Source organism: Penicillium canariense, assembly GCF_028826845.1.
Source record: "Penicillium canariense strain IBT 26290 chromosome Unknown utg000003l_segment0_segment0, whole genome shotgun sequence".
Lineage (NCBI taxonomy): Eukaryota > Fungi > Ascomycota > Eurotiomycetes > Eurotiales > Aspergillaceae > Penicillium > Penicillium canariense.
In genome coordinates this window covers 326,917-350,008 of record NW_026622730.1, presented here as the reverse complement: position 1 = coordinate 350,008, position 23,092 = coordinate 326,917, and the positions used below count along the sequence as shown (strand labels likewise).

Below are 23,092 nucleotides of genomic sequence, written 5' to 3'. Positions count from 1 at the left end.
AGCGGGGAAAATATACTACGTCTTGTCTTTTCTCGCACACATAACACCCATGGAGGAAACTATGATCTATTAAAATATAAATAAGAAGTAATGATAATCTAGATCAACTTTGTATCATGTCGCCACTGTTTGATGCATGACGTTCGCCCGGTAGCTCTCCGATCGTTCGAGCAGTTCCTCATGCGACCCATGGTCAATGCACTGCCCAGCTTCAATCAAGAAGATCGTGTCTGCCTTTCTGATAGTGTGTAGACGATGAGCAATCGCAATGACCGTAACTCCCCTTGCAGCTTTTTCAAGGCCATCTTGCAAGAGCTTCTCCGATTCGGCATCCAGAGCACTCGTTGATTCGTCAAGAATGAGCAACTTAGGTTTCCGAACCAGCGCCCGGGCAATCGACAGCCGCTGCTTCTGACCTCCCGAGAACTGGTTGCCGTTGGGGCCACAAAGAGTATTGTAGCTTTCAGGCAGTCCTATGATAACCTCGTGGATATTGGCCAGCTTGCATGCTTCTTCAATTTCTTCCATGGTCGCTTCGTGGTCAGGTCTAGCGCCAAGGCCGATGTTGAATTTGATGCTTCCCTCGAACAGTACGCTCTCTTGCGGAACCAATGCAATTGTGTCTCGGAAGGTCACATCGTGGTGCTTGGTCACATCGACCCCATCAATCACAATACCGCCTGATTCAGGCTTGTACAATCTTTCGACAAGAGAAATGATCGTAGATTTACCAGCACCACTGGGGCCGACAAGGGCACAGAACGTTCCAGGTCGGATATCAAGGCTTAATCCACTCAAAACCTTGATGTCTGGCCGAGCCGGGTATGCAAAATGAACGTCGCGGAATTGCACACTGGAAGCGCCAGCAGGAAGAGTAGGCTTCGGTTCCACCTTCGCCTCGAGGTCTTTCTCGATGGGGTCGGTCAGGGAAGGGCAATGGATGCGCCCTTGCATTTTGTCTGAGCCGATTTCAATCAGGCTCAGAATTCTTGCCATTGCTGCTCGGGCATTTGAAAGCTCTGGTGCGAGGGCAAACATTTGACTCCAGAGAAGTGCGCTCACAAGAAGCGAGAAGACCACAATCAAGAACTGTGTTTGGGTGTAAGTGCCTGCAATAATCTGCTTGGCGCCCCACCAGTATGCGAGAGCATTAACACAGTTACCAAGGAAGTAGGTAATGGCTTGGCAGAGACTTGCTTGGAGGGTGACCTTGAAGGTTTCTTGGCGAGGACCCTTCAAGGACCGCCGATAAGTCCTCAGGGTTTCCTCTTCAAGAGATAGAGACGCAATTGTTTTGATAGATGTAATGGCCTCTGTGCCGATGTCGACCGACTTGGTATAAGCGGTTTCGTGGCGTTCCTCGAATTTTCCAAGCACATGGAGCTCCATCAAACCAGCTCCGAGAAGAAGTGGCACCAAAGACAGACAAACCAAAGCAATCTTCCAGGCAATAATGTGAGTCAAAATGATTGCGGCGACAAGATTGACACTAATGGAAAACAACGAGCCAATAACAGAGCCGCTTAGGCCAGCCAGAGCGTTGCCGTCTCGGGTGATATATGATAGAAGCATGGCAGGTGTCCGACCTTTGGACTGGTGCCATTGAAGGTCTTGCTCGAATAGCGACCGGAATGACAAAACTCTGACTGTATATACAAACTTCTCAGAGACCCAGCCAAATCCAGCCCAACTAGCCAGATTCGCGAAGAACTCGATGATAGCAAGCACAAAGAACATCAACCCGAAGAAGTCACCACGAGATCGAATGCTGTCTGGGCTCTTGCAGGGTGTCAGGCTTCCAACGGTATTTCCAAAGATCACCGCTTCTCCTGAAAATGCCCCTCCCACGATGCTAGCGCCGAGCAGAGCGACGAACACCATCAAGAGATGGGGTCTCACAGCTGGCCCATATCCTTTCACGAGGGCCCACAGAGATTTGCGTGGAGTCTCAGGTTCCTCCTCCTCTTCAATGGAATCGGCAACCGGGGCTTCAGTTGTGGAAACTTGAGTATTCTCCTGCTTCCCAAGGTGATCTCGAGACAAGCTGCCTTTCTCATTCTCTGTGTCTGTCAAAGAGACTTGATCCGACTTGCGGGCCGTGTCTCCAGTTGATGTAGTATTCTTTGCAGATGCAGATCCGAGAGATTGCAAATTGACAAGATCAGCGTAGGTTCCATTCTTAGCCATCAATGTTGCATGGTCTCCTTGTTCCACAAGGTTTCCCTTGTGCATAACAATGATATTATCCGCGCTGGTAATTGTCGAAAGACGATGCGCAATCGTGATGACAGTTCGGCCGGTTGAAATGTTGGAAATTGCTTTTTGAATACGTTGCTCACTTCTTGAGTCGAGAGAGGCGGTTGCTTCATCCAGGATGAGGACAGCAGGGTCTTTGACCAAAGCCCGAGCAAGCGACACGCGTTGCTTCTGACCGCCGCTGATGAGGCGCCCACTCGAACCCACGGACGTTCCATATCCGTGTTGCAACTTCGATATGAATCCATCTGCATCTGCAAGTGCCGCAGCTTTCTGGACCAAGTTCACGATTTCAACGAGTTCCGGGCTTCGTGCTTTTGCTGCTGCCATGATCTCCTGGCCTTCTCTCACCTCGCTCGCTAGGTCGGCAAGCACAGAGCTGAGGAGTGTCTCCTTCAAATGCCCATGACTTGGGTTGCTGGAATTGATCAGGCCATGTGCAATGTTTTCTAGCAGCGAACGATCCAAAAGAGAGGGTTCCTGCTGCACTAGACTGCAAAACCCTCGTAAGTCGCGAAGATTGACATCACGCAAGTCGTTACCATCAAACAGGATTTGTCCCTCCGTGGGATCATACAATCTGGTGACGAGGCCCGCGATGGTTGACTTGCCGCTTCCCGAAAGACCAACAAGTGCCGTGTGCTTTTTGGCAGGCAAAGAAATGGTGATTTTATCCAGGACGAGGATCTCCGGTCGGGAGGGATAGGTGAAAGAAACATCCTGGAACTCAAAGCCACCCTCTGCCTCTGAGAGGCGAAGACCCGAAGTGTCCGTGCCGTCGATCAGAGGCTGGCGATCGATATCCTCACGAAGCTTCTCAAAGGAGGCAACGGCTTGGACAAATAGATGGAGGAACGGGGCAACCTGACTCAACATTAAAGTGGCTATCGTATTTGTTAGATCATATCCTCAGCTGAGATGGCAGACCTTGGCTTACCTTCGATCAAGATGAAAATAACAGTAAAGGTAGCGCCAACAGTAACATCCGTGGAGTCGCTGCTCACCGCATCAGCGATACGCTGACTGCCTTGCCAAAAGGCTAGACCATTAGCACTGTAAGCTATGAAATATAAAACTCCGGATTGTGTGCCAACGGCCGCTGCCTTCTTCAAGCCTTCACGCTCAGCCATCTTCAAGGCGCGAGAAAACTTCTCTTCCAGTCGCGCATTTGCACCGAAGGCTTGCACTACAACAATGTTGGAAAGGGCCTCTGAGGCAATTGTGGCGGCAGAGGCGGCATAATCAGACATCAGCCCGGTGTACTTCTCGATAAAGTGGCTTCCAGCGAATGACATCAAGAGATATGCGGGGATCAGAGAGAGGAGGATCGCCGCAAGCTCCCAGTATTTGATGAACGCGACGATATATGCTGTAACAAAGAAGGATATGGCATTGATCACAATGCCCACTTTCTCGGATGTCCCCGACCGGATAGTCTGGATGTCGCTGCTAAGCCGAGAGGCAACCTCGCCTGGCGGCAACTTGTCAAAATGGGATGGCTCTTGTCGAAGCAGATTCTCAAGATAGGTTTCCCGCAATCGTTGCGATAGGCGAGCACCATACATGGTCCAGCATGTGAGGTGCACATAGATCAAGACAAATTGCGCAATGGCCAGATAAAAAATCAACAAGATTTTGCTATTGATACTGCTTTGATAGCTAGAGTCGGACTCTGAGCTCGTGCTGCTGGTCTCGTCACAGGTCACGGAGTTGAAATTATCGAGCAGTTGGCCGAAAACGATTCCAATGATGGGGAAAGGTACACCAGATGCTATCGCACTGGCCATGCCGGTCAACAGCATGCCTATGTCAATTCGCGATGGGTTCCCTGCCAAAAGCAGGCGGGGATAACCCGCAAGCTTTTGGAGGAACTTCATTTTGACCCGAGTTTGGTGCTCCCTTTCTCTGCGGTAATGGTTGTCTTAGTTGGGGTGCTTGAGCCGCCAAAAAAATCAGCACATCGATTAACTTACCCCTCAAGAGTTAGATCTTGGTGGCGTTCTCCACGAGAGTAGTAGTTGCGGCACCGTAGAGTTCGTCCACGACGGGGTGAAGCGCTCTTCTTTTCCAACCCTGTGTTAGGAGGGTCTTATTGACTACTAGGTCGGCTCGGTAGTCAACGCTGGCGAGATGATCATGTCAAGTTCGCAAATTTTCAAAATGGGAGAGATTTGAAGATGACCTAAAAGAGTTTAGCAGCTTTGCCGACATCGGTATGGACCGGCAGCTTTGACTTCCGGATCAGATAACTTAACCCACCAGTCCCCCTGACGAAAAAAGACGGAAGTGTTGTGGATATCATCTAATTACGGGGTGTGTGGGGACCGTGCAATACCTGCGTACGTTTCATCGTAACGAACGTATTGTATTATTACAAGAACGTTGTCGGTATGGAACTGTACTGTATGAATGAGGGCTCGGGGTTAAGATACCAGTTCAATCACTAGAGCCAAACGGGCAACTTAGTCGATACTCACTGGGAATTACTCCGAGGGAGAGTCCTCTGATCAACTCTACAATAAGCAACCAGCCGATCGTCTTCGGACTTGCTCGGCCGTCCTCGATGGCGGAAATTGCCGCCAGGGTCTGTTGCACATCGATTGCTTTGAGAGGTCTTGACAGGTCTTGACAGGTCAAACACGCTCAAGAACCTCACGATTGCCAAGCTCTTCTTTGTGAAAAACAAACTCAAATAAGTGCTCCACATCAAGCTAAATTTTTATGCCATAATACAAAACCCTCAGCATGCTTAAACGAAAAATTTCAACACTTTAACCGAAGTCAGAGAAGAGTATTACATAACATGGCAGACCTGCGAAGCGGGAAGCACGTTAACTCATGTCCGAAGGCCCGCTTACCAGGACCGTCTACAAGGGCCGAGTCCTTGTCAGTCCTGGGAGGGGCAGTAGCTACCGGATGTCAGCCGACGTATGAGAAATACTCACACGCGATTTCCCACTCCATCTGATGGGGCCATTTCGAGTGGGCCCATCCACTCCGAGAAACATATGACGCGAAGTGTCCAGCTTCGGATTCTATGCGAGAAGGCTAGCTAGCGATATCGTACACTTCCAACTCCTACAGCTTGGCGTTCCACGCGGCACGGTCAGCAGACTCCAGGGGCCGCTCGCGCCCGTCCCAGAACAGTGGACACAACTGGAACCACTTCTCCCGGCTGGCAATTGAATGAACCGACCGCTTGTGACCGAGATCAACGTATTTGCCGATGGTGAGGCCCTGGGAATTTTCGTACGACAAGATGGTGGAGCCAGTGGCCTTTGGCTCACCGACAACATTAATTGTTCGTGGGTCGTCCAAAAAGCAGTAGTGAATGCAGCTGGAATACCAGGCATTCACGCGATGCGAGCCACGGAATGACGCGTCGCCGACAAGCGAGTGGCGTCCGCGATCATAGTCTCCGGCATCATAATGCGCTCCATAGTGATCCTCCTGCGGATAGAGTGTGAGTACTAACTGACAACGGGACATACACAGTATCGACACTAAAGGGAAAACTCACCTTAGCCCAATACAGCTCATAATAAGAGAAGCGGGTGTTATCGAAGCGGCCAAACAAGCAAAGGACATGAGGATCAAAGTGCAGGTTGCGAAGGTATTTTCGGTGTTGATCCAGGGTTCCAGTCTCGTTCCAACCCTTTGCAACACGCGAATCGTTTTGCCAGGTGTTGAAGAGCCTCAAGTGATCCGGGTTTTCCCAGTCAACTGCTTCGAGTGAGAAGTGCTCGTCGATCTCTGGGATATATCGGCTGTAGACAATGGACCCGGGGTGCGGCTTTGGCCGGCGTGTGGGGTGACGGGTATATACTGCCTCTTCTGGGAACTTCATAGTGATCTGGTAATGCTCGGGCATGATAGGGTACCTGTCTAAAGGTGTACGGAGAGGGCCATCAGTGCCATCTCCGACTGCCCATATGGAACGCGGGCCTGTCGGAGAGGCTGCACCTTGCCAGAAGGCGCTCCGAAGAATCAACAAGTCCTCCGAGTGCCACGTCAGTTTATCCTGGGGACGATGCCAGGGCTTCGGGTGCTCGATACCCAGCCCAGTAGTAAGAAGTTCCTTCCGGAGAACATCCTTCGCTTGGCCAGCCAGAGTGAGTCGGAAATACTCATATGTGGGGTGAGCGAGGTAAATCGCATGAACCACATTCCAGACCTGACCCAGAGAAGGAGTATCCGCCGTCCATTCAAAAGTAGTGGATGGACTGCGACAAGCTCGTGCCCAAGGGCTGTTATCTGACTCGGGTGGGCATTGATTCTCAGGAGGGAAGGAAAAATCGATCCAAGAAAGTGAATCGAGATGCAGCGGTTCTGTCAGAGAGCGTCCGTCGGCAGGCTGATTATCCAGGGCTAGTTTGCGCTTGGATGGTCTCGTTTCGGCTATCGTTTGCACGCGATATGAAGTAAGAAATGGATGCGGCAGCTTCACCGGAGGGTACTCTGGGGAATTTGTTGGGCTCGATGCCATTTCGATGAAATTGGGTTGGCAGAGAATTCTTCACGAAGTAATGGCGCGGACCTACTCAAACCAAAGGGGATCAAGAGAAAAGGCATGCCATTAAAGAAGCCATGCAAGGATTCTAAAAAGCCGAGGCATAGAAAGCTCAGACAGTACGCTCAGTGGCGTCACTCGTATCTGACAAAGTCGTAAAATAATAATTGTTATTCTTATTATCCAAAATTTCCGTCTTGGAAGTTGTAAATAACGCGAACCATGGTCGTCTGTACGTGGGCTCCGAGTCGGAGACGTTTGCCTATCCGAGTCAATGGCGGGGCCCATCCCCGATTATCGTTCCAGTTTTTTTTCGGACCACATCTGAGAGACAGCCACAATTCGAGAAGGTTTCTGTAAGCGAATCTACTAGGAAGTATGCGGTGGATCAATTTAAACAGACCATGATACATACCTACCAATACTGAATCAATTTAATGCACATTACGAGTTACAAGCCATATTAGCCCGTATGGACCTAGGAACGCCAAGAGTACAGATACTCGGAATGGGACAAAAATCAGATCACGTTATAAAGTCAAGCAAGAGAGTCTGGGTCTGGCCGGTGCTAATATTATCGTGTGTCCTTTTATGTTCGTGCCAGGCGCCATCCACTACAGTCATGTCGTTGAAATCAAGGTTGCTGCGGTATCAGCACTTCAATGTGACATTTCCCCATGAGCGAGTGGTGCAAGTCACATTAAACAGACCTGAAAAATTGAACTCCATCAATAAAGCCACCAGCCGGGAGCTTCAAGATATTTGGGAGCTGTTTGACCAAGATGAAAGCTTATGGGTCGGCATCATAACGGGCTCCGGAAGGGCCTTTTGTACTGGGGCTGACCTGCACGGTACGATGACTTTGCATTATCGGATCTAGATCGAAACAGTGGCTAATCTGATTTCAAATAGAATGGAACCAAATGAATAGGGATGGGGTAGTTAATGACATGACAGCGCCGGGCCTTGCTGGACTTCCCCGTCGGAGTGGCAAGAAGCCGATCATCGCAGCTGTGAACGGCATATGCATGGGCGGAGGTTTTGAGATGGTGGCAAACTGCGATCTCGTAGTAGCTGCCTCGTCCGCAATCTTCTCTTTGCCAGAAGCGAAGCGAGGCATCGTCGCAGTGGCGGGATGTCTACCGCGACTAACCCGAACACTTGGATTGCAACGTACGATGGATCTCGCGCTCACAGGACGAAGTGTGAGCGCTAAAACTCTCTACGAATGGGGCCTTGTTTCTCGACTAGTGGACTCGGGAGACAACGTTGCTCAGGCTGCGCTCGCACTCGCGCAAGAATTGTGTGGAAATAGCCCTGATTCGTTGATTGTTGGTCGCCACGGAATTCGGCTGAGCTGGGAATTGGGAAGCGTGGAGGATGCAGTGACAACTCTGGAGAAAGAATGGTACCCTCACTTAATGGCAGGCCCTAACTTTGGTGAAGGTATCCAGGCATACGTGGAGAAGCGACCGCCAAAGTGGTTGAACTCAAAGCTCTAGAAGCGAGCATTGGAAGCATCGAGGCCCCGGTCTGCAAGGGTTCCATCTAATGTAATTAGATCTTCCTGATATACTGGAGGTTAGTTCGTTGCTTTTTGGTCCGTCAAACCATAGATAGACCACTTCCTACGCTTTCTCTTCGACCGCAGAGTCTACTAATAGGGCAATATAATCCTATTTAATTCTGGCCCCAGCCCTGTGGAGAGGTCCCATCTTATCACATGGATTTTTGCCGTAACATTTCTAGCGTGATACATCTGCGACCATTTGGGAGCCTTGTTGAAGGGAGCATGTGAGGTTGCTCAAGATACAGAAGGCATACTCATACTCACAGATCAGAATACTTGCAACTGGAACAGTGATTATGGCCTTGGTATTCGCCTGGATACTCATGATCAGGAGCATCAACGTTAGCAAGATTGCACAAGTTATGGGTATGGATATCTGGATTGCTGTTTGTCCAAAGTGATATCTCAGCATTATTTTTGGACCGTTTCGTCCTTCCTCCTCGTTCACGCCCTTCTTGTTGACTCACAGCAGATCCGACATTTTTCGAACGTCTTTGCTTTTCCAATTTGGTCAAGTTTATTTTCATATTAAGATCTGTTAGAGTAGTCTAAAAGTTAATTCATAACGGGTTACCAAGATTATCGGACTATTTGGACCAGCTTCGGGATTACCCATATACGAAATGACCACAAACATAGCAAAGCCACCTTGGATACGAAGCAAAGGTAGAAAAAATACTTGATCATGAGCTCGGAATGTAACGGAAGAATAGAGAAAAGTGTGCTGGCAAAAACGTTATCCGGACGCGTGCATCGGCTCGAACGCAGAACGCCACATGATGGAGCCAAGAGAATTCAGACTGACAGACCCAATCTAATCAGATTTTTTGGCCCATGGATGAATATCACCACATTGGCGCCAAGGAAGAATCGAAAAAAGATGTCATGACCCAAGGATCCTCGCGAAGCTGGCGGAACCGCGGCAAATTCCCGAGTCAAAAAATACGAAGACCGTTTGAAACCTGCTTAGGCAGCCATCGCTAGTGGCGCTGAGCGGAGACGCGTTGTGACTGTGTAGATGAACACGTGCTGCCTTACTGCTGTCCTAGACCACGATGTTTGTTCGGAAATTAGGACCTTGAAATCGAAAAGAGACGGGTGGGAAAGTTATCAGATCATTGGGGGACATGGGTGGGACGGGCGCAGAACCAGTCGGCACCACCCGCGAGTAATCCAAATACAGTATATACTAGCGGTATTTCATCGAACATTGTTGACTTGGTATCATGCCCCGTTATCTTACAATTGACGGAGTAAAAATACTGATAGCCAGGTTTTCTAAAGCCCGTATGGAGGAATAAGTTATCCAATTGAAGAGGAAAATTTCTTCACTCCTCTCATCCAGTTAAATGAAATGAATTTCTCTAACAGAGTGGACTCCCCCATGGACCCCACCGGAGAGAGTAGAACAAAATGAAACATGCTCACGTACCGAGGTAGTCCACAGTTACTACCACAACAGACCACGGGTTTGTTACACCATGAGGGTGGGAGCGTGATGAAGAATAAGACATAAAACCTTTACGTGAGATCAGATTAATTATCTCGGCTTTAATGTATGGTTTTTCGTTTTTTCCAGCTAAAGGCGGAAATTACGGCCGGTATCTGAGGAAGCTTTCCTCTTTCCAGTAGACAAGACCACTTACTATGAAGGGTTTCCCTGGTGCTCTTGATAGAATTCCTTGCTCATTGATTGCTTTTCGTATCAACGTTGCACTTTCGTATCTTCGGTTCTGGGCGTGAAATCCATCACCTATACCACCCACCTGAACCCAGACCCTTGGCGGACGCTTTTCCGGTCTTATCTATGTACTGTAGGTCCTCCTGAGAGCTCGGGGATTCAATCAGTCAACACCTCAACCCATTCAAAAGAATCCGCACTGCCATTTTCAAGCTGCTCGTTTATTATCTGAATTGTGACTTTCAATACTCAAGACTCGAAGCACTCCCGGCAGTTTCATTCGTTTTCGTGTCAAACATCATGGAAACATACTATGGGTATGTTCGCACTTGCGCGGACGCCATAATCCTATTCCAGGCTTGTCAAGACGGCAGTCTGCCACGCCTCCAAAGGCGCCTTTCCGAAGAAGAGCGAGAATCTATTCGATCCGGCTCCGTATATGTTTGGGACGAACATGAAGGAGGCATCAGAAGATGGACGGACAGCAGATCATGGAGCTCGAGTCGGGTCACTGGCAGATTCCTGGCCTACCGGGAAATGAATCGAGGAAATCATCGCAACGGTAGTTGTCGAACAGTTGGTTTTGATGATGAACGGGACCATCTACGCTACAAGACCAACGGTTTGATTAAGCAGTCCTTCAGCATCACCGCCACGACTGGTCATCGTCTGCACATGATCAGCTATCATTCCCAATCCACAACCAACGGCCTCCAAACACCAACTACCGACCCTGCGCTGCAACGTGTTTGCCCTCGAAAATGCTTCTTTCCCCAGTCCCTAGTCAACGACCTGCAGAATTTCTCCGTTTTCACCCGTGAGCAGGCTGAGGCGACAAAACCAAAGTCTCATCCAGGGACCTGCTCAATACCTTCTTCTACGGCTTTATTCAAACTCCCACTCCCATTACTAGCCCCTATACCGACTTCAAACCCAGGTTTCAATAACACGGCGCCTCACTCTCTGGTCTCTATCAAAAGCACATGTCCTCCGTACGATCGACCACATCTTCCGAGTCCACTACAACGACAACCTCCCACAGTATCATTACCTGAACCCAAAATAGCTGGCCCATGCAAATCTTGGCCCCCGCGGAATTGCATCACACTCCCCGCCCCGCCAATACCTTTATGGACGACCTCTCCATTGTCTCCGAAGACATATGAATCACCATACCGGCAAAATGAAGCGCCAAGTAGCTGCAGAAAAGCCCCTCTTCTTTCCCATATCTTGTCACAATAATTAATATCTTATTAACTGAAGAAATTTTACACTTCAGTCTTACTCAATCCCTTACTTCTATGATCCGTTAAGCCAGATCACTCGGCCTCAGACCCTCCGCGCAGATCATGAATTCACCCGCTTATTGGCTGCTATTGCCCTAGCTATCACAGGGCAAATAAATTTCCCTTGGTCTTCTGTGGACTTCAAAACGGAACAGATCAAATAAAACGAGATAGGGGTGCTACATTTCCCGCAACGAATGGCTTCCGTCAATGGCTTTGATTGCGAGGGGCACACTTGACAGTTGTGTATGGCCATAGCCAAAGAAGTCTTTTGGTTTAATTTGTCTCAACCTATTTCAGGTGTCAATCAAAAGAACCTCCACATAATTTTGAAGCCCCTAAAGCGCCCTACTTCTTACTTGCTCTGTCCTTAGGCTACGAAAAGCAAAGACCTTACTTCTTATATTTCTATCTCAACGGACAGAATATCGAGTACAAAAATGCAGGCCCTTTCCAATTTGCTCGGAGACCACCCGCCCTTCAACGATTATCTCCAGATATACTCATTAGATCAAAACTTCCTCTCAACCTCAACTAAGGTAAACCTAACTTCAATTCGATCATCACACTGTCTTTCCGAATACCGCGACGAGCTTGTCAGCCTCTTGATTTCCCTCTTCCACAGTCTCCGGGACGAATAACTCTGACTAACATGCGCCGGCGGGTATCTCCTCGAGGTCACCGGAGAAATAGATCTTCTCATACTAATTGCCGATACAGAGGTCCTCAGAGCCGATAACGAGGTATATATAGGCTGCATTCACCACTTTAGCCGTCTCCAGGATCAAATCCGTGAACAGGCCTTTCTCCTGAAAGACTCACCTAGCTGTGCAGCAAGTCAGAATGGCCCAGACTTTTTTTGGGTCTACATTGAAATGGTCGTCATTCAGGTTCGTGGTGCTTACACGGAACTGAAGACTAGTGTTGCCAATGCTAATCTACTGACAGCTATTGCCTTGTCTTCCACCTGCCATGCTTATTGGGCGCCCCCCTAATCAAAGGATCACTAATGTAATGTGCCGTTTGCTAGTTGCACTACTACTAGTAGCACTAATACTATGTCTATATCAGATGGTTTTCTCTCCTTCTGTTACGGTTTCACCGCAACGTCCCAGTGATATTACATATTGAAATTGTAAAGTATAGGGGCTTATTTGAGGAGATTGAAGAGAGTGTGTGAATGAAATTCTAGACTTGGCAAATTGGAACGCCCCTCTTGCCTGTTTGTCTGTGGCGTCTCACCTTGATAGGGAATATTCCGAGGTTTAGTCAAGCATTATATCAGATCAGGCATCTTCATTAGAGACTTCTTTGCACTAGAGTATGGCCGAAATCAACTCTCCCGCCTATGGAAGCTCTTAAGCATGCTTCCACCGCGCATTTGGGCTCTTTTAATGGCGAAGACAGAACAAAGGAATTGTTAAGGAGATGCTGCAAACTATACTAAAAATACAAAGGTCCAGACCACGATGCGCATATTTTGCCATTCAACTTGCCAGGCAAGCTCTTTGGTGTCATTTGTTCTTCAAGGCGTGCTCCGATCTATCTAATCTACTCAGCGAGGAAAATTTGGCGAGGTCTGTGGACTACAACGGAACGGAAATATTCAAGAAGCAGCAGGGAAAGTCCCTAGTTGAGCGGGGAGTCTGTCTGCGAACCAGGTTCGTCCACAGGGGAGAGTGAGAGTCACGAGAAAGGAAGCACCCAGGCGTGAATTAGAAGCGGAAAGGTTTGATTCATGAACCAAGCGGTCTGTTTGCGGGAGATATCAAATACGCGCTCCTCGCACTACACTACGTGAGCGTGTTTGTATTCAGAAAGAAGTATATCTAGCTACGCGGTATCAGTGGATCGTCACAAGTGCCACAAAGCAGGGCCATTCGACGCAATGCCAAGCCTCAAGATCACTTGGCCCTGGAAAGAGTCGTCATTTGGGTTGAACTTGGTTGGTCGATTCACCAACTCAACCCACCCCAAAGAAGATAAGCCAGGTGCATCTTCTGGCATGTGATAACGCTTAATGCTATCCTGCTAGCAGGACAAGGAACCAACTCCAGCACCCGGGCTAGAGTGCGCCAAGATGGGTAGTAGATATAGCAGAAAGGGAACCGTAGCTTGGTTTTGGCTTGTAGAATAGAAAGTGTTATGGATAGCTCTTCTCGGTGATTCACGTAATCTGACAAGGGTATGCCCTTGTAGGTGGTGGGTACATTATATTCATCCTATGCATCCTCGTCTTCAACCTCTTCGATCTGAACATGCTTGAGCTCTTGATTAAACCGCCTCTCTTCTTCCTCCAGCGACCGCTGCTCCTCTGCCGTTGCAGATGGGTGGCCTGCCTGGATGCTGGACTGCACCTCAGCAGGCCCGGCCGTATATCCAGCCTTCTCCAACCTGTCCATCTCCTCCGGCTCCAACAACTTGCCCGTGCCTCGAATAGAATCTTGTTTCATCCGGACCGCCGCAGGGACGAACTTACTGATGGCTTCCTGCCGCAGATCCCGGATCTCTGGCTTCGCCTCGTAGACGGTCTTGGCCTCGACCGCCGGCGGCCTAGATGGCAGCGCATGCGGTCCACGAGGCTCCGAGTCCTCGTTATTCGCTGGCCCTCGCTTCCGCTGGTGATCGCGGGGGATGGGTGGGGGCGTATCCCGCGGCATTGGTATCCTCCGCACATCCTCGTCCGTCTCGCTGCCATCGCTTTCGTCCTTGTGTCGCCCGGAGCCGGCGTCTCGCCTCCGCTTGCCCAAGATGTTATCTCCTCCATCCCTCCGGGGGCCATGATGGCCGTCGCGCCCGCCTTGGCTGAAATTGGGTGCCTTGTCGCCCAACGCCTCCCGGGCTTTCAAAACTGCCCGTAGATCGCGCTCGAGCGCTTCCAGGACCTCCTTATCGCGTGGTCGTAATTGTTGACCCGACTCCTCCATCGACTTGAGGTCGTTGATCTGCCGTTGAATGCGGTCTGGATTGCGGCGGGCAAGTTTCTCATTCCGGCGTGCCAGCGCCTCCGCCTTGCCCTTCTTCAGACTCTTCTGCTTGTCTTGTTTCCGCTGCGCCGCAGCGGGGTTCATGGACCGCTCCTTGTCCTTGGCCATGTTGACGATCTATGTCTGCCCAATTGTGATGGTATTGTTCGTGGGTTTACGTGGGATCCTCCGCGGGGGTTCAAGCTCGGGACGAATAGGCTCGGCAGTAGGAAGTCGACAGCGATCAGGGCGAATCGAGAGAACGAGAGGGAAGCTCGGTCCCCAAATTTGGACCAGGCCTTCGATTGGCTTCGCGGACCAGAAATCCGCGCTCCGCAAACTCCTCACGGAAAGGCTGCAAGAAAAAGCGTGCAGGGATTGGCGGCGGCCTTTGGACGATGAGAGGAAGGCTAGAGCTCGTCAATGCAAGAGACTGCAGTCGTGCGTGACCAAAGCGTCAGCTCCCTGACGTCGCGAAGATCGAGTCCAGCCAGGCCGCTGGGCCGAGAGGCTGCAGGAGAAACTGGGGATCGGGGGGAAAGAATGGGCGCTCACAGGCTGAGAGGAGGATGCGCTATTCCCACTGTGTGCCGGGCGCGCGCGCGTCTGAGAGTCGACTGCAAGTCCCTCGGCCGCAGCGTCTGTGCCAATGGAAGTGAGTCGCCTGTCCGTTGCTTCAGCCTCACAAGTTAGGCAGCGGGTCGAAATTGGCGTATGATTGGATTGCGGAGGGAGCTTTGGGTTGGTGGTCTGGGAACGCGACAAGAACAAGGCGAGGTGCAGGACGGCGATTCGAGAAGAAAAGCCGCAGGAAGGCGGAGTGGGCGGGGAGCTTTCCATGGTTCGGAATGGATCTCCTCTCGATCGCCGCTTGACAGGCTGACTTTGTCGACTGCTTAAAAACTATAGAACTATACGAACCAGAGATGATACTATAGACACACCCCACACATCTACATCCTGTCGGCGCATATTGCGCGAGATGTGATGCTGCTATGGATTGTCCGATGCACCCGCACGGGGAACTCTCGAAACTCGAGCAGGCCTCGTCCTTATCTCCTTCGTCTAGCTTCCCCGGATGAGGTGCAGCCTCTTCTGAGGCCTATCGCCCGCCTGCGCTGCAGCAGAAGATCCAAGCCGTGAAACCCCAGAGCCGCTCACGTAGGAGCTCTGGAGTCTGTTCGGTCTCTTTAGGCTCTCTGAAGTGCCCCTCTTGTGCTTTCCAATATTGCTTTTTGCCGATAGTATCTATCACTTCTCCCAGCTACCGCTTCTTCCCCTCCTTTTCCATTCTCCTCCGTCGGGCAGTCCGAGGTATCAGATTCTCCCGAAAACGCCTGTGCTCCCTCTCCGTTCTCTCCCTCCAGACGGGGTCGGCCATATAAAATTCCCGCCAACCCACTGGCTCGCTCTCCTGTCTCCGTGTAACGGGCCTTCACGAGCCGCGCCTCAGTTGCCGCCCAGCACACCACCTTTTCGCATCTCATCACCTTTTCTCCGTTCCCGTCTCTTCTCTCCTCACAGCTCCTCCCGGCATTCCATTCTGAAAACTCCGCGCTTTCTCTTGGCCCATCCTCCTCCATCCTTCATCCTCCATCCTTCTCCCCCATCCCGCATTCACTTCCACCGCTACTACCACACCATCACCCATCCACCCATCCACCCATCCACCCAACCACCCAACCACCCCCTTCCCCCTCCCGCACACACCGACTCGCCTCCTCCACCATGACCTACGGTCCGTTCGGTCTCACCTCGAGTTTGATCGGCGCTTCGTAGACTGGCGGTCGGAGCATGTCTCTGCCGGGACCAAATGTCCGTCTCAGCAGCCTCGATCCCCGACACCTCGCTTGGCCTCACCTCCTCCGAGATCCAGATCCTCCGACAGCAGCAGCAAATTGCCCTGCAGGGCGGCCATGCCGGCAATGGGGTCTCCAGGGGCCGCGGGGCTGGCCGAACCAGCAACTCCAGCTCACGCGCAACCAGCGCCGCCAGCAGCCATGGCCGCTTGCTGCTGGACCCCATGAGCCTTCGCGCTCTATCGCACCAGCTGGACGGCCTGCAGGCTCAGATCCGCGGCCGCATCGAATATGTACGTTGACCGGGCGCCCCCCCTCTTCCCCTCATCCCTCTAAAATAAAAGAGTCGGCACCTTTGGTCTGACATAAAAATCTCCGCACAGTTGGAGGACCAGATGCAACTCTCTATCCAAAACAGCTACGACCGCGCCGGGAATGTGATCCGAAATGCAGATGCAGAGATTGCCCGCACTCGTTCCATCCTCGCCTCCATCGACGAGCTGGATAACGAGCTGGCCAAGATCTCCCACATCCGCGATATCGTCAAGTCCTTTCGCGGCCGAATCGAGACCCTGGATCATCGGATGGACCAGAGTTCCCGCCGGCGACATTGATGCGATCCGCCTCCCGTCCCCTGATACTTTTCTGCCTTACTCTGCCTATACAGTCACTTCTCCACCCCCCATCTGATAGGGTGTCATAGGTCTGTTCCATGACGCGATGGCCCTACTCTCCCGCTTTACCTGATATCAGTGGCTGGAATCTTGTCGGCACCCCATCTACATGCAGAGCTACGCCTCTAAATACCTCCCGATCCTCAAGACCTTGGTGCAAACCAATCACAAAACAAAAAAGAAAACAGGCTGATATACGAATACGGTCCTCGCGGACGCCCCTCGTTTGACACCACGCAGTCAGTGACTTTGCGTGTCTTGTCTTTATCTTTTTTTTCTCTCGGGTCTGTCCTCCATACCTGCACTTATCGACAGTCTAAAAGAACTGCATGCCTCGCGGCAGCCTCCATCCCAGCACCTCCGGATTTACATGTCAGCCTGGGACTTGGATGGAATTGCAGTATACTGGTGGCGCTGGTGTTTCTTTGTTTTGTTTTGGCTTGTTTTGCTACCAATCAACATCCTCTGGAACTGTTCCCGGTCGTTTATTCTGGTTGCAGGCCGTGTCTGATTTTTGACGACTACCATGGCGATGGAATTTTAATGCCTGTTTCTTTTTCATTGTTCTTCTTCTTTGGACTCCTTTGAGCGCATAAACATGATGTTGGTTCTCCCTGTCCGGCTTGGCATGCGCTGCCAGGTCTGCTCTGTGGTTTCGATTCCCCTTTCTGCATGTTTTGTATATTGGTACAGATTGTCTGCTTTGCTGGGCCATTACCCAACATCAAGATGATCATGGATTTGCTTCCTGAGATGTTCATGTGTAGCCGTAGTTGAGTCGGCTGTTCATCGAGAACCCCACGGCTCTTGCACGAGGTCATCAACTGAAGAAAGCCCTGGCTGTCGCATGCCTGCTGTGTCCCATTTGATCTGTAGTTGTCCGCCAACATATACCTGGAAGCTGGCAAGCTACTGCCAACGAAATTGTGTGGGACAAGGAAGACATCAATGAAACAAAGAAGGCAAGGGTGGACTGTGAAGCCTTGCTGTCATCGCTTGATATTGCCAGGTTGGGCATTGGCCGTTGTTGTCATGCAACTAGAATCACACTCCCCGCATCCAGACAGTCACGGCTAACGGCCAAAAAGGCGCAACGCGCGGCCCACTTGGTCCTGGCTCATTCTCAAGGTCGTTCATCGGAGCCTGTGATGGATGATGCCCATAGCACTCACTATCGGGGATTTTGCTGTGTGGCTTTCCTCACTATGGCAGTGGCCCGTCCTGATTGGCCGACTCGGCAGTACAAGAAAATTCAAGATGTACCAGTCAGGCCTTGATGCGCTTGTAGTTTCAGCTGCTCCAGCTGATTGCGATGTTCTAATAGCTTCTTGCGGCGTTCAGATAGCTTCTCGCTACGCTTCTCCGTCTGCGGAAAGCGCTTCTCGGTGTCGCAAACTAAGCAGCGCAGCACCCGCACGTCGGCCCACGGCTTCTTGCGTCCACGGCTGTCATTCCGGACCTCCTGCAGGCAGTTGACTCCCGGGAGGAGAAGCGTGTCGCAACGCTTGCAGAAAGATCTCTTCACTGTTACCGGGAGCCGGGTCTGTGTTTTCAAAGACACACCACGCATATGAGAGATACACATTCTGGAGAGGTTGGCCAAAGGTTTCTTCATGGTCCTTTGAGTGGCAGGGCCCGAGCTCATGCTCATGCTCACATCCTTTTTTGGAGAAGTGGCCTGGGGCGCTGGCTGCTCCGAGGTTTCCTCGTTGCCCAGTGCTGTTTCGAGATCTGTTGACTTAGTCCCTGTAGCAGTTCTGCCTTGTAGGTAGACATTTTGGAGATATGTCGCGGCCTGCTGCAAATAATCCGTTCGGGCTTTCAAGTGGCTCTTTGAATTTTTGGCCTCTTTCTGGACCCGCACTTTGACCATTTTCGGCTCCATGGCGAAAGACAGAGGAACAGCTGATAGAGGCGCCAAATGATACTGAAACAATTGACTCGTCGAGAACAAAATGCCCCGATGGTACTAGTCCTAATGCGGGAGCCGGGAGCCTAGTCATGTGATGAGCCCACGCTCTCTTCACTTCCGCGCATCCCTCGCAGCCGCAATCCCTCTTTGTCATCTCTCTCCTGGTCGACCCCGTCCTGTTTGTCCTGCTCAATCTCAAGGGACTTTCGCTGATCATCTTTCTCATCTTCCCTTTGAAATCTCACATCCTCCTTTTTTTCCATTCCCAACCCCCCAAGTCCTGAGCTTCTTCTCACCGAGAAGACGCGCCACGACCACCTCTCGTCTCTCAGCCTCACCCTTTCGCCAAAATGTCTCACGAAGAGGATCTCATCGATTACTCCGATGAGGAGCTGCAGACCACCGCAGCCCCCGCGACTACTGCCGCTCCCGCTGCGTCTAACGGCGATGCGGATAAGAAGGGCGACCTGACCGTCTCCGGTGGCCGCCCTGACAAGAAGGGCAGCTATGTCGGCATCCACTCGACCGGTTTCCGCGACTTCCTGCTGAAGGGCGAACTCCTGCGCGCCATCACCGACTGCGGCTTCGAACATCCATCGGAGGGTTAGTCTAACATTTCTCCCACATGCCTTCCTCAATTATTCCAAGCTCCAACGTCCGTCCATCTTCGCGAGAAACCGGTATTTTTGGCGATCCAGTCGTCCTCGAATCTGCAGGCGACATGAGAGGCTCCATTGTCTTTGAACAATGGCGTATATATCCTATCTTGATCGGCTGTGCGACTCTGCTTTCTGCGGGGGTCTTTTTGCATGCCCCATAGCTGTGGCTACGATCGTCATTCGCTTCCACCTGTGTTATTTTTTTCGCTTTCCGCGAAACCATGCAGTACTCCTGGTGGAATACAATGCGATCCGCTTCGCAGGTGTTTCTGGCGGTTTGAGGTCCCTCATGTCGTCTGCAAAGAAAGATTCTTGGCACGACTTTGTCTATACGGCGCCCTCCCACTTCACTGTGGTTGATGGGTCATGAAGGTTGGGAAGAAGAGACCGATGATCAGATTCGAGTATCGCTTATATACCAGTTTTGGTTTGGTGGTTTCGGGAGATGGACGGACGAACGGACATTACCTTGCGACGCGATTGTTTTTTCCTGCTTCATCTTGAGTCGAAACCAAATCTAACCACCGCTCCGCCTCCCCACAGTCCAGCAAGTCTGCATCCCGACTGCCATCCTCAACGTCGACGTTCTCTGCCAGGCCAAGTCCGGTCTCGGAAAGACCGCGGTCTTTGTCTTGACCACTCTCCACCAGCTGGAGCCTGTCCCTGGCGAGTGCTCTATTCTTGTTATGTGCCACACTCGTGAGCTGGCCTACCAGATCAAGAACGAGTATGCCCGTTTCTCCAAGTATCTCCCCGATGTCAAGACCGCCGTGTTCTACGGTGGTACTCCCATCCAGAAGGACGTCGAGGTGCTGTCGAACAAGGAGACCTACCCCAACATTGTCGTTGCCACTCCCGGTCGTCTGAACGCTCTGGTCCGTGACAAGAAGCTGTCATTGCGCAATGTTAAGGCCTTTGTCCTTGACGAGTGTGACAAGATGCTCGACCAGATTGGTAAGCGACGATCCTTTTCTATTGCTTTCGAGGCTGCAGCTCTAACCCTGTTCCTTTCTACTGTTAGATATGCGCCGTGATGTACAGGAGATCTTCCGTGCCACCCCCGCCGACAAGCAGGTTATGATGTTTAGCGCCACCCTCTCTCAGGAGATCCGCCCCATCTGCAAGAAATTCATGCGTAACCCTCTGGAGGTCTACGTCGATGACGACACCAAGCTCACTCTGCACGGCCTGCAGCAGTACTACATCAAGCTTAGCGAGCAGGAAAAGAACCGGAAGCTTAACGAGCTTCTGGATAATCTGGAGTTCAACCAGGTTATCATCTTCGTCAAGAGCACTATGCGTGCTAACGAGCTGGACAAGCTGCTGCGCGAGTGCAACTTCCCCAGTATCGCTGTGCACTCCGGTGTCAGTCAGGAAGAGCGGTAAGTTCTCATTGTAATGGCCGTCGTGTACACACTACTAACTGCTAGCAGTATCAAACGCTACAAGGAGTTCAAGGAGTTCAACAAGCGTATCTGTGTTGCCACCGACGTCTTCGGTCGTGGTATTGATATCGAGCGCATCAACCTGGCCATCAACTACGATCTCCCCGCCGACGCTGACTCATATCTGCACCGCGTCGGACGTGCCGGCCGTTTCGGAACCAAGGGTCTCTCCATCTCCTTCGTCAGCAACGAGGATGACGAGAAGGTTCTCAAGGAGATCGAGAAGCGCTTCGAGGTTGCCCTTCCGTACGTACCCACCTACTACAGCCACCTGCTGTCTTCCCAAGGACTAGGACAACACTGACCATCCGAACTCACAGGGAGTACCCCGAGGGCGGTGTCGATTCGTCGACCTACATGGCTTAAGCCGTTTCGGACGCCCATGACGCTGGGCTAGCTATGCGCCTGCTCTGCCTTCGCTGTGCTGGCTGGTTGTGACGCTTCCTTGAGTCTTCCTCGTTTCTTTTATCCTTTTTTTTTCTCTTTTAAATTTTCAATATGGCGCAATAGCTCGGCTATGGTTTGTCTTTTCCGCCTGGGGCTTGCGTGGCGGATGCTGGCTCGTATGTCAAGATAAGAATGGAAACAAAATGCTTCACTTGCAGTATTCAAAATGTATAGATTTCGGTTTCTATCTTCGTAAGTTAGCCCACGGGCAGCCTAGAACCTGGTCTCGTATCATTCCTCAGAGTTCGTTAAGCCACATAACAAAAGGGCGATATTTTGTTCAAAGAGGCGCTCATCAAATCCCTGGTCAAAGCCCAGGGTATTTACAATAGCCCTAAAAGACAACTCACAACAGCATCCCCATCGTGTATGCCGCCCTCCGGGTAGAACCTTGCGGTAAGCCGCGATGCTGTCTTCAACTTTATGCCTTCTGGATCCAGATTTTTCCACCCTGCACCGCAAGCAGGGAACCAAGGTGCTTACCAGTTGACACTTCCATTAAAGCCAGCCCAAGTGGAGCAGAATAGTCTCATTCTCATGCATGGACGTGTCACAGCGAGGGACTCACCTGTCCCCAGTTGGGGAGAGGCCACGAGAGGTGAACGCCGTCTTGTATAGGCAACTGCCATTATGAAATGCGAGATGAACATTCATGCTGTCCCACCATGGGCTTAACCATTTCCATCGAACTGAATTGCGCTGCTATGTACTGAGTTCTGAGATGGGGTCTCGAAGAGACTTACGCGGGGCCGGGATTGGGGCCTTCGTCAGTGCATGCATTATAAATTCTGCAGTTAGTTTAAGGCTAATTTGGATGGATCCCTTCGTTCCCGTGGGTCACTCTTCGTTCCAATGATCCGAACATTGGCAGGAAGTTTCGGCTGGACGATCCACACGGCCTGATGGATGCGGCTGGTTGTTCTCCGTTCGTGGATAACAAAGCGAAGCTTTGGACTTCTTCGTATGACATGCATTGAAGCTGGCCTCTGCAGGCAAATTGCTGATCGCAATCATCTTTTCGGCTTGTCAGAACCTACTCGAACAATATCTATGTTCAACTGGAGGCTGATGGGTGGGCTAGAGATATACTTTGTTATGCGCGAAAATCATCAGCAATTTGGACTGAAGTTCGAGTCCACCAATCTTATGTAACAGGTCATCATAAAAGACTCTATTCATAATCTGGCCGAACTGCAGGATATCCCACGCGGGGTTGTTCTGATTGAGTGTAGATTGGTGTGTTAACAGCTAATCAAATGGCAGCCACTGTCTACCTTCAGATTATCGGTGCCAATGCCCGATTTGTTAGAAAGGAGGTTCAAAAACTCGGAAAGCTTTTTCATATTATCCATGGATATGTCTTAGTTCGAGTCTAGTCTTTGGCACAGCTGTTATATTCAAAAGTCTAGTTGGCTTCGCAACATTGAAAGATTGACGTTGACAACTGCCAAATTTGTCTCAGTCAGATTTCAGTCGATTGTCAGTAGCTCAATGACCACAGATGGAAAATCCCAGTGTGGCCCAGCCATGAGACAAGGTTGCGATAGACGAATCCGACACAATGGTGGTGGAAATAGCGCCATAGATGATCATTTCTAGCCGCATGCCCGCTGTGAACATGGGGGGAGACTAGTATTTCGGTCCATAAGGTACTAGTCAAGCTCTGCCCGATATTGAGTAACCGGGGTAGGGAACAAACATCCCGGAACTGACTTGTTAGGTACCAAAGATCTTCAAGCCCTACACAGCTCAGAAAAAGCAACGGCAAGTCCGGTTCCGACAGAACTCCCAAAGATACACCCATGCTTCGTATTTCTGCACTAATGCCAAACTATTGACGCAACCCAGCAAAGAAAGCATAAACCCTTATCATCACCATGCAGCAAG

The 23,092-nt window shown here is 50.9% G+C and overlaps 9 protein-coding genes across 9 annotated transcripts; 4 read left to right on the top strand and 5 right to left on the bottom strand.

Annotated features, from left to right (window-relative positions):
- Positions 1-114: 114 nt before the first annotated feature.
- On the bottom strand, positions 115-3,132 carry N7482_004975 (ABC transporter ATP-binding protein; the record flags this gene model as incomplete). The annotated part of the gene is made up of 1 exon (XM_056687100.1): positions 115-3,132. One exon carries the CDS (start codon positions 3,130-3,132, stop codon positions 115-117), a length of 3,018 nt encoding a protein of 1,005 aa, XP_056542655.1.
- A 20-nt stretch (positions 3,133-3,152) lies between these two features.
- Positions 3,153-4,133, bottom strand: N7482_004974 (ABC transporter 1; the record flags this gene model as incomplete). Its single annotated transcript, XM_056687099.1, has 1 exon — positions 3,153-4,133. The coding sequence occupies one exon, from the start codon at positions 4,131-4,133 to the stop codon at positions 3,153-3,155; it is 981 nt and encodes a 326-aa protein (XP_056542654.1).
- A 1,201-nt stretch (positions 4,134-5,334) lies between these two features.
- N7482_004973 (GNAT family N-acetyltransferase) lies at positions 5,335-6,742 on the bottom strand (the record flags this gene model as incomplete). The annotated part of the gene is made up of 2 exons (XM_056687098.1): positions 5,335-5,706; positions 5,777-6,742. 2 exons carry the CDS (start codon positions 6,740-6,742, stop codon positions 5,335-5,337), a joined length of 1,338 nt encoding a protein of 445 aa, XP_056542653.1.
- A 646-nt stretch (positions 6,743-7,388) lies between these two features.
- sidH (enoyl-CoA hydratase/isomerase family protein) lies at positions 7,389-8,268 on the top strand (the record flags this gene model as incomplete). Its single annotated transcript, XM_056687097.1, has 2 exons — positions 7,389-7,617; positions 7,679-8,268. 2 exons carry the CDS (start codon positions 7,389-7,391, stop codon positions 8,266-8,268), a joined length of 819 nt encoding a protein of 272 aa, XP_056542652.1.
- Positions 8,269-10,317: 2,049 nt separating this feature from the next.
- N7482_004971 (uncharacterized protein) lies at positions 10,318-10,558 on the top strand (the record flags this gene model as incomplete). Its single annotated transcript, XM_056687096.1, has 2 exons — positions 10,318-10,334; positions 10,375-10,558. The coding sequence occupies 2 exons, from the start codon at positions 10,318-10,320 to the stop codon at positions 10,556-10,558; spliced, it is 201 nt and encodes a 66-aa protein (XP_056542651.1).
- Positions 10,559-13,525: 2,967 nt separating this feature from the next.
- On the bottom strand, positions 13,526-14,398 carry N7482_004970 (WW domain binding protein 11; the record flags this gene model as incomplete). Its single annotated transcript, XM_056687095.1, has 1 exon — positions 13,526-14,398. The coding sequence occupies one exon, from the start codon at positions 14,396-14,398 to the stop codon at positions 13,526-13,528; it is 873 nt and encodes a 290-aa protein (XP_056542650.1).
- A 1,684-nt stretch (positions 14,399-16,082) lies between these two features.
- Positions 16,083-16,682, top strand: N7482_004969 (uncharacterized protein; the record flags this gene model as incomplete). Its single annotated transcript, XM_056687094.1, has 2 exons — positions 16,083-16,361; positions 16,452-16,682. 2 exons carry the CDS (start codon positions 16,083-16,085, stop codon positions 16,680-16,682), a joined length of 510 nt encoding a protein of 169 aa, XP_056542649.1.
- A 1,312-nt stretch (positions 16,683-17,994) lies between these two features.
- On the bottom strand, positions 17,995-18,627 carry N7482_004968 (ribonuclease P Rpr2/Rpp21/SNM1 subunit; the record flags this gene model as incomplete). The annotated part of the gene is made up of 1 exon (XM_056687093.1): positions 17,995-18,627. The coding sequence occupies one exon, from the start codon at positions 18,625-18,627 to the stop codon at positions 17,995-17,997; it is 633 nt and encodes a 210-aa protein (XP_056542648.1).
- A 377-nt stretch (positions 18,628-19,004) lies between these two features.
- N7482_004967 (ATP-dependent RNA helicase SUB2) lies at positions 19,005-21,124 on the top strand (the record flags this gene model as incomplete). Its single annotated transcript, XM_056687092.1, has 5 exons — positions 19,005-19,257; positions 19,857-20,267; positions 20,335-20,695; positions 20,747-21,004; positions 21,079-21,124. The coding sequence occupies 5 exons, from the start codon at positions 19,005-19,007 to the stop codon at positions 21,122-21,124; spliced, it is 1,329 nt and encodes a 442-aa protein (XP_056542647.1).
- Between the last annotated feature and the right edge of the window lie 1,968 nt (positions 21,125-23,092).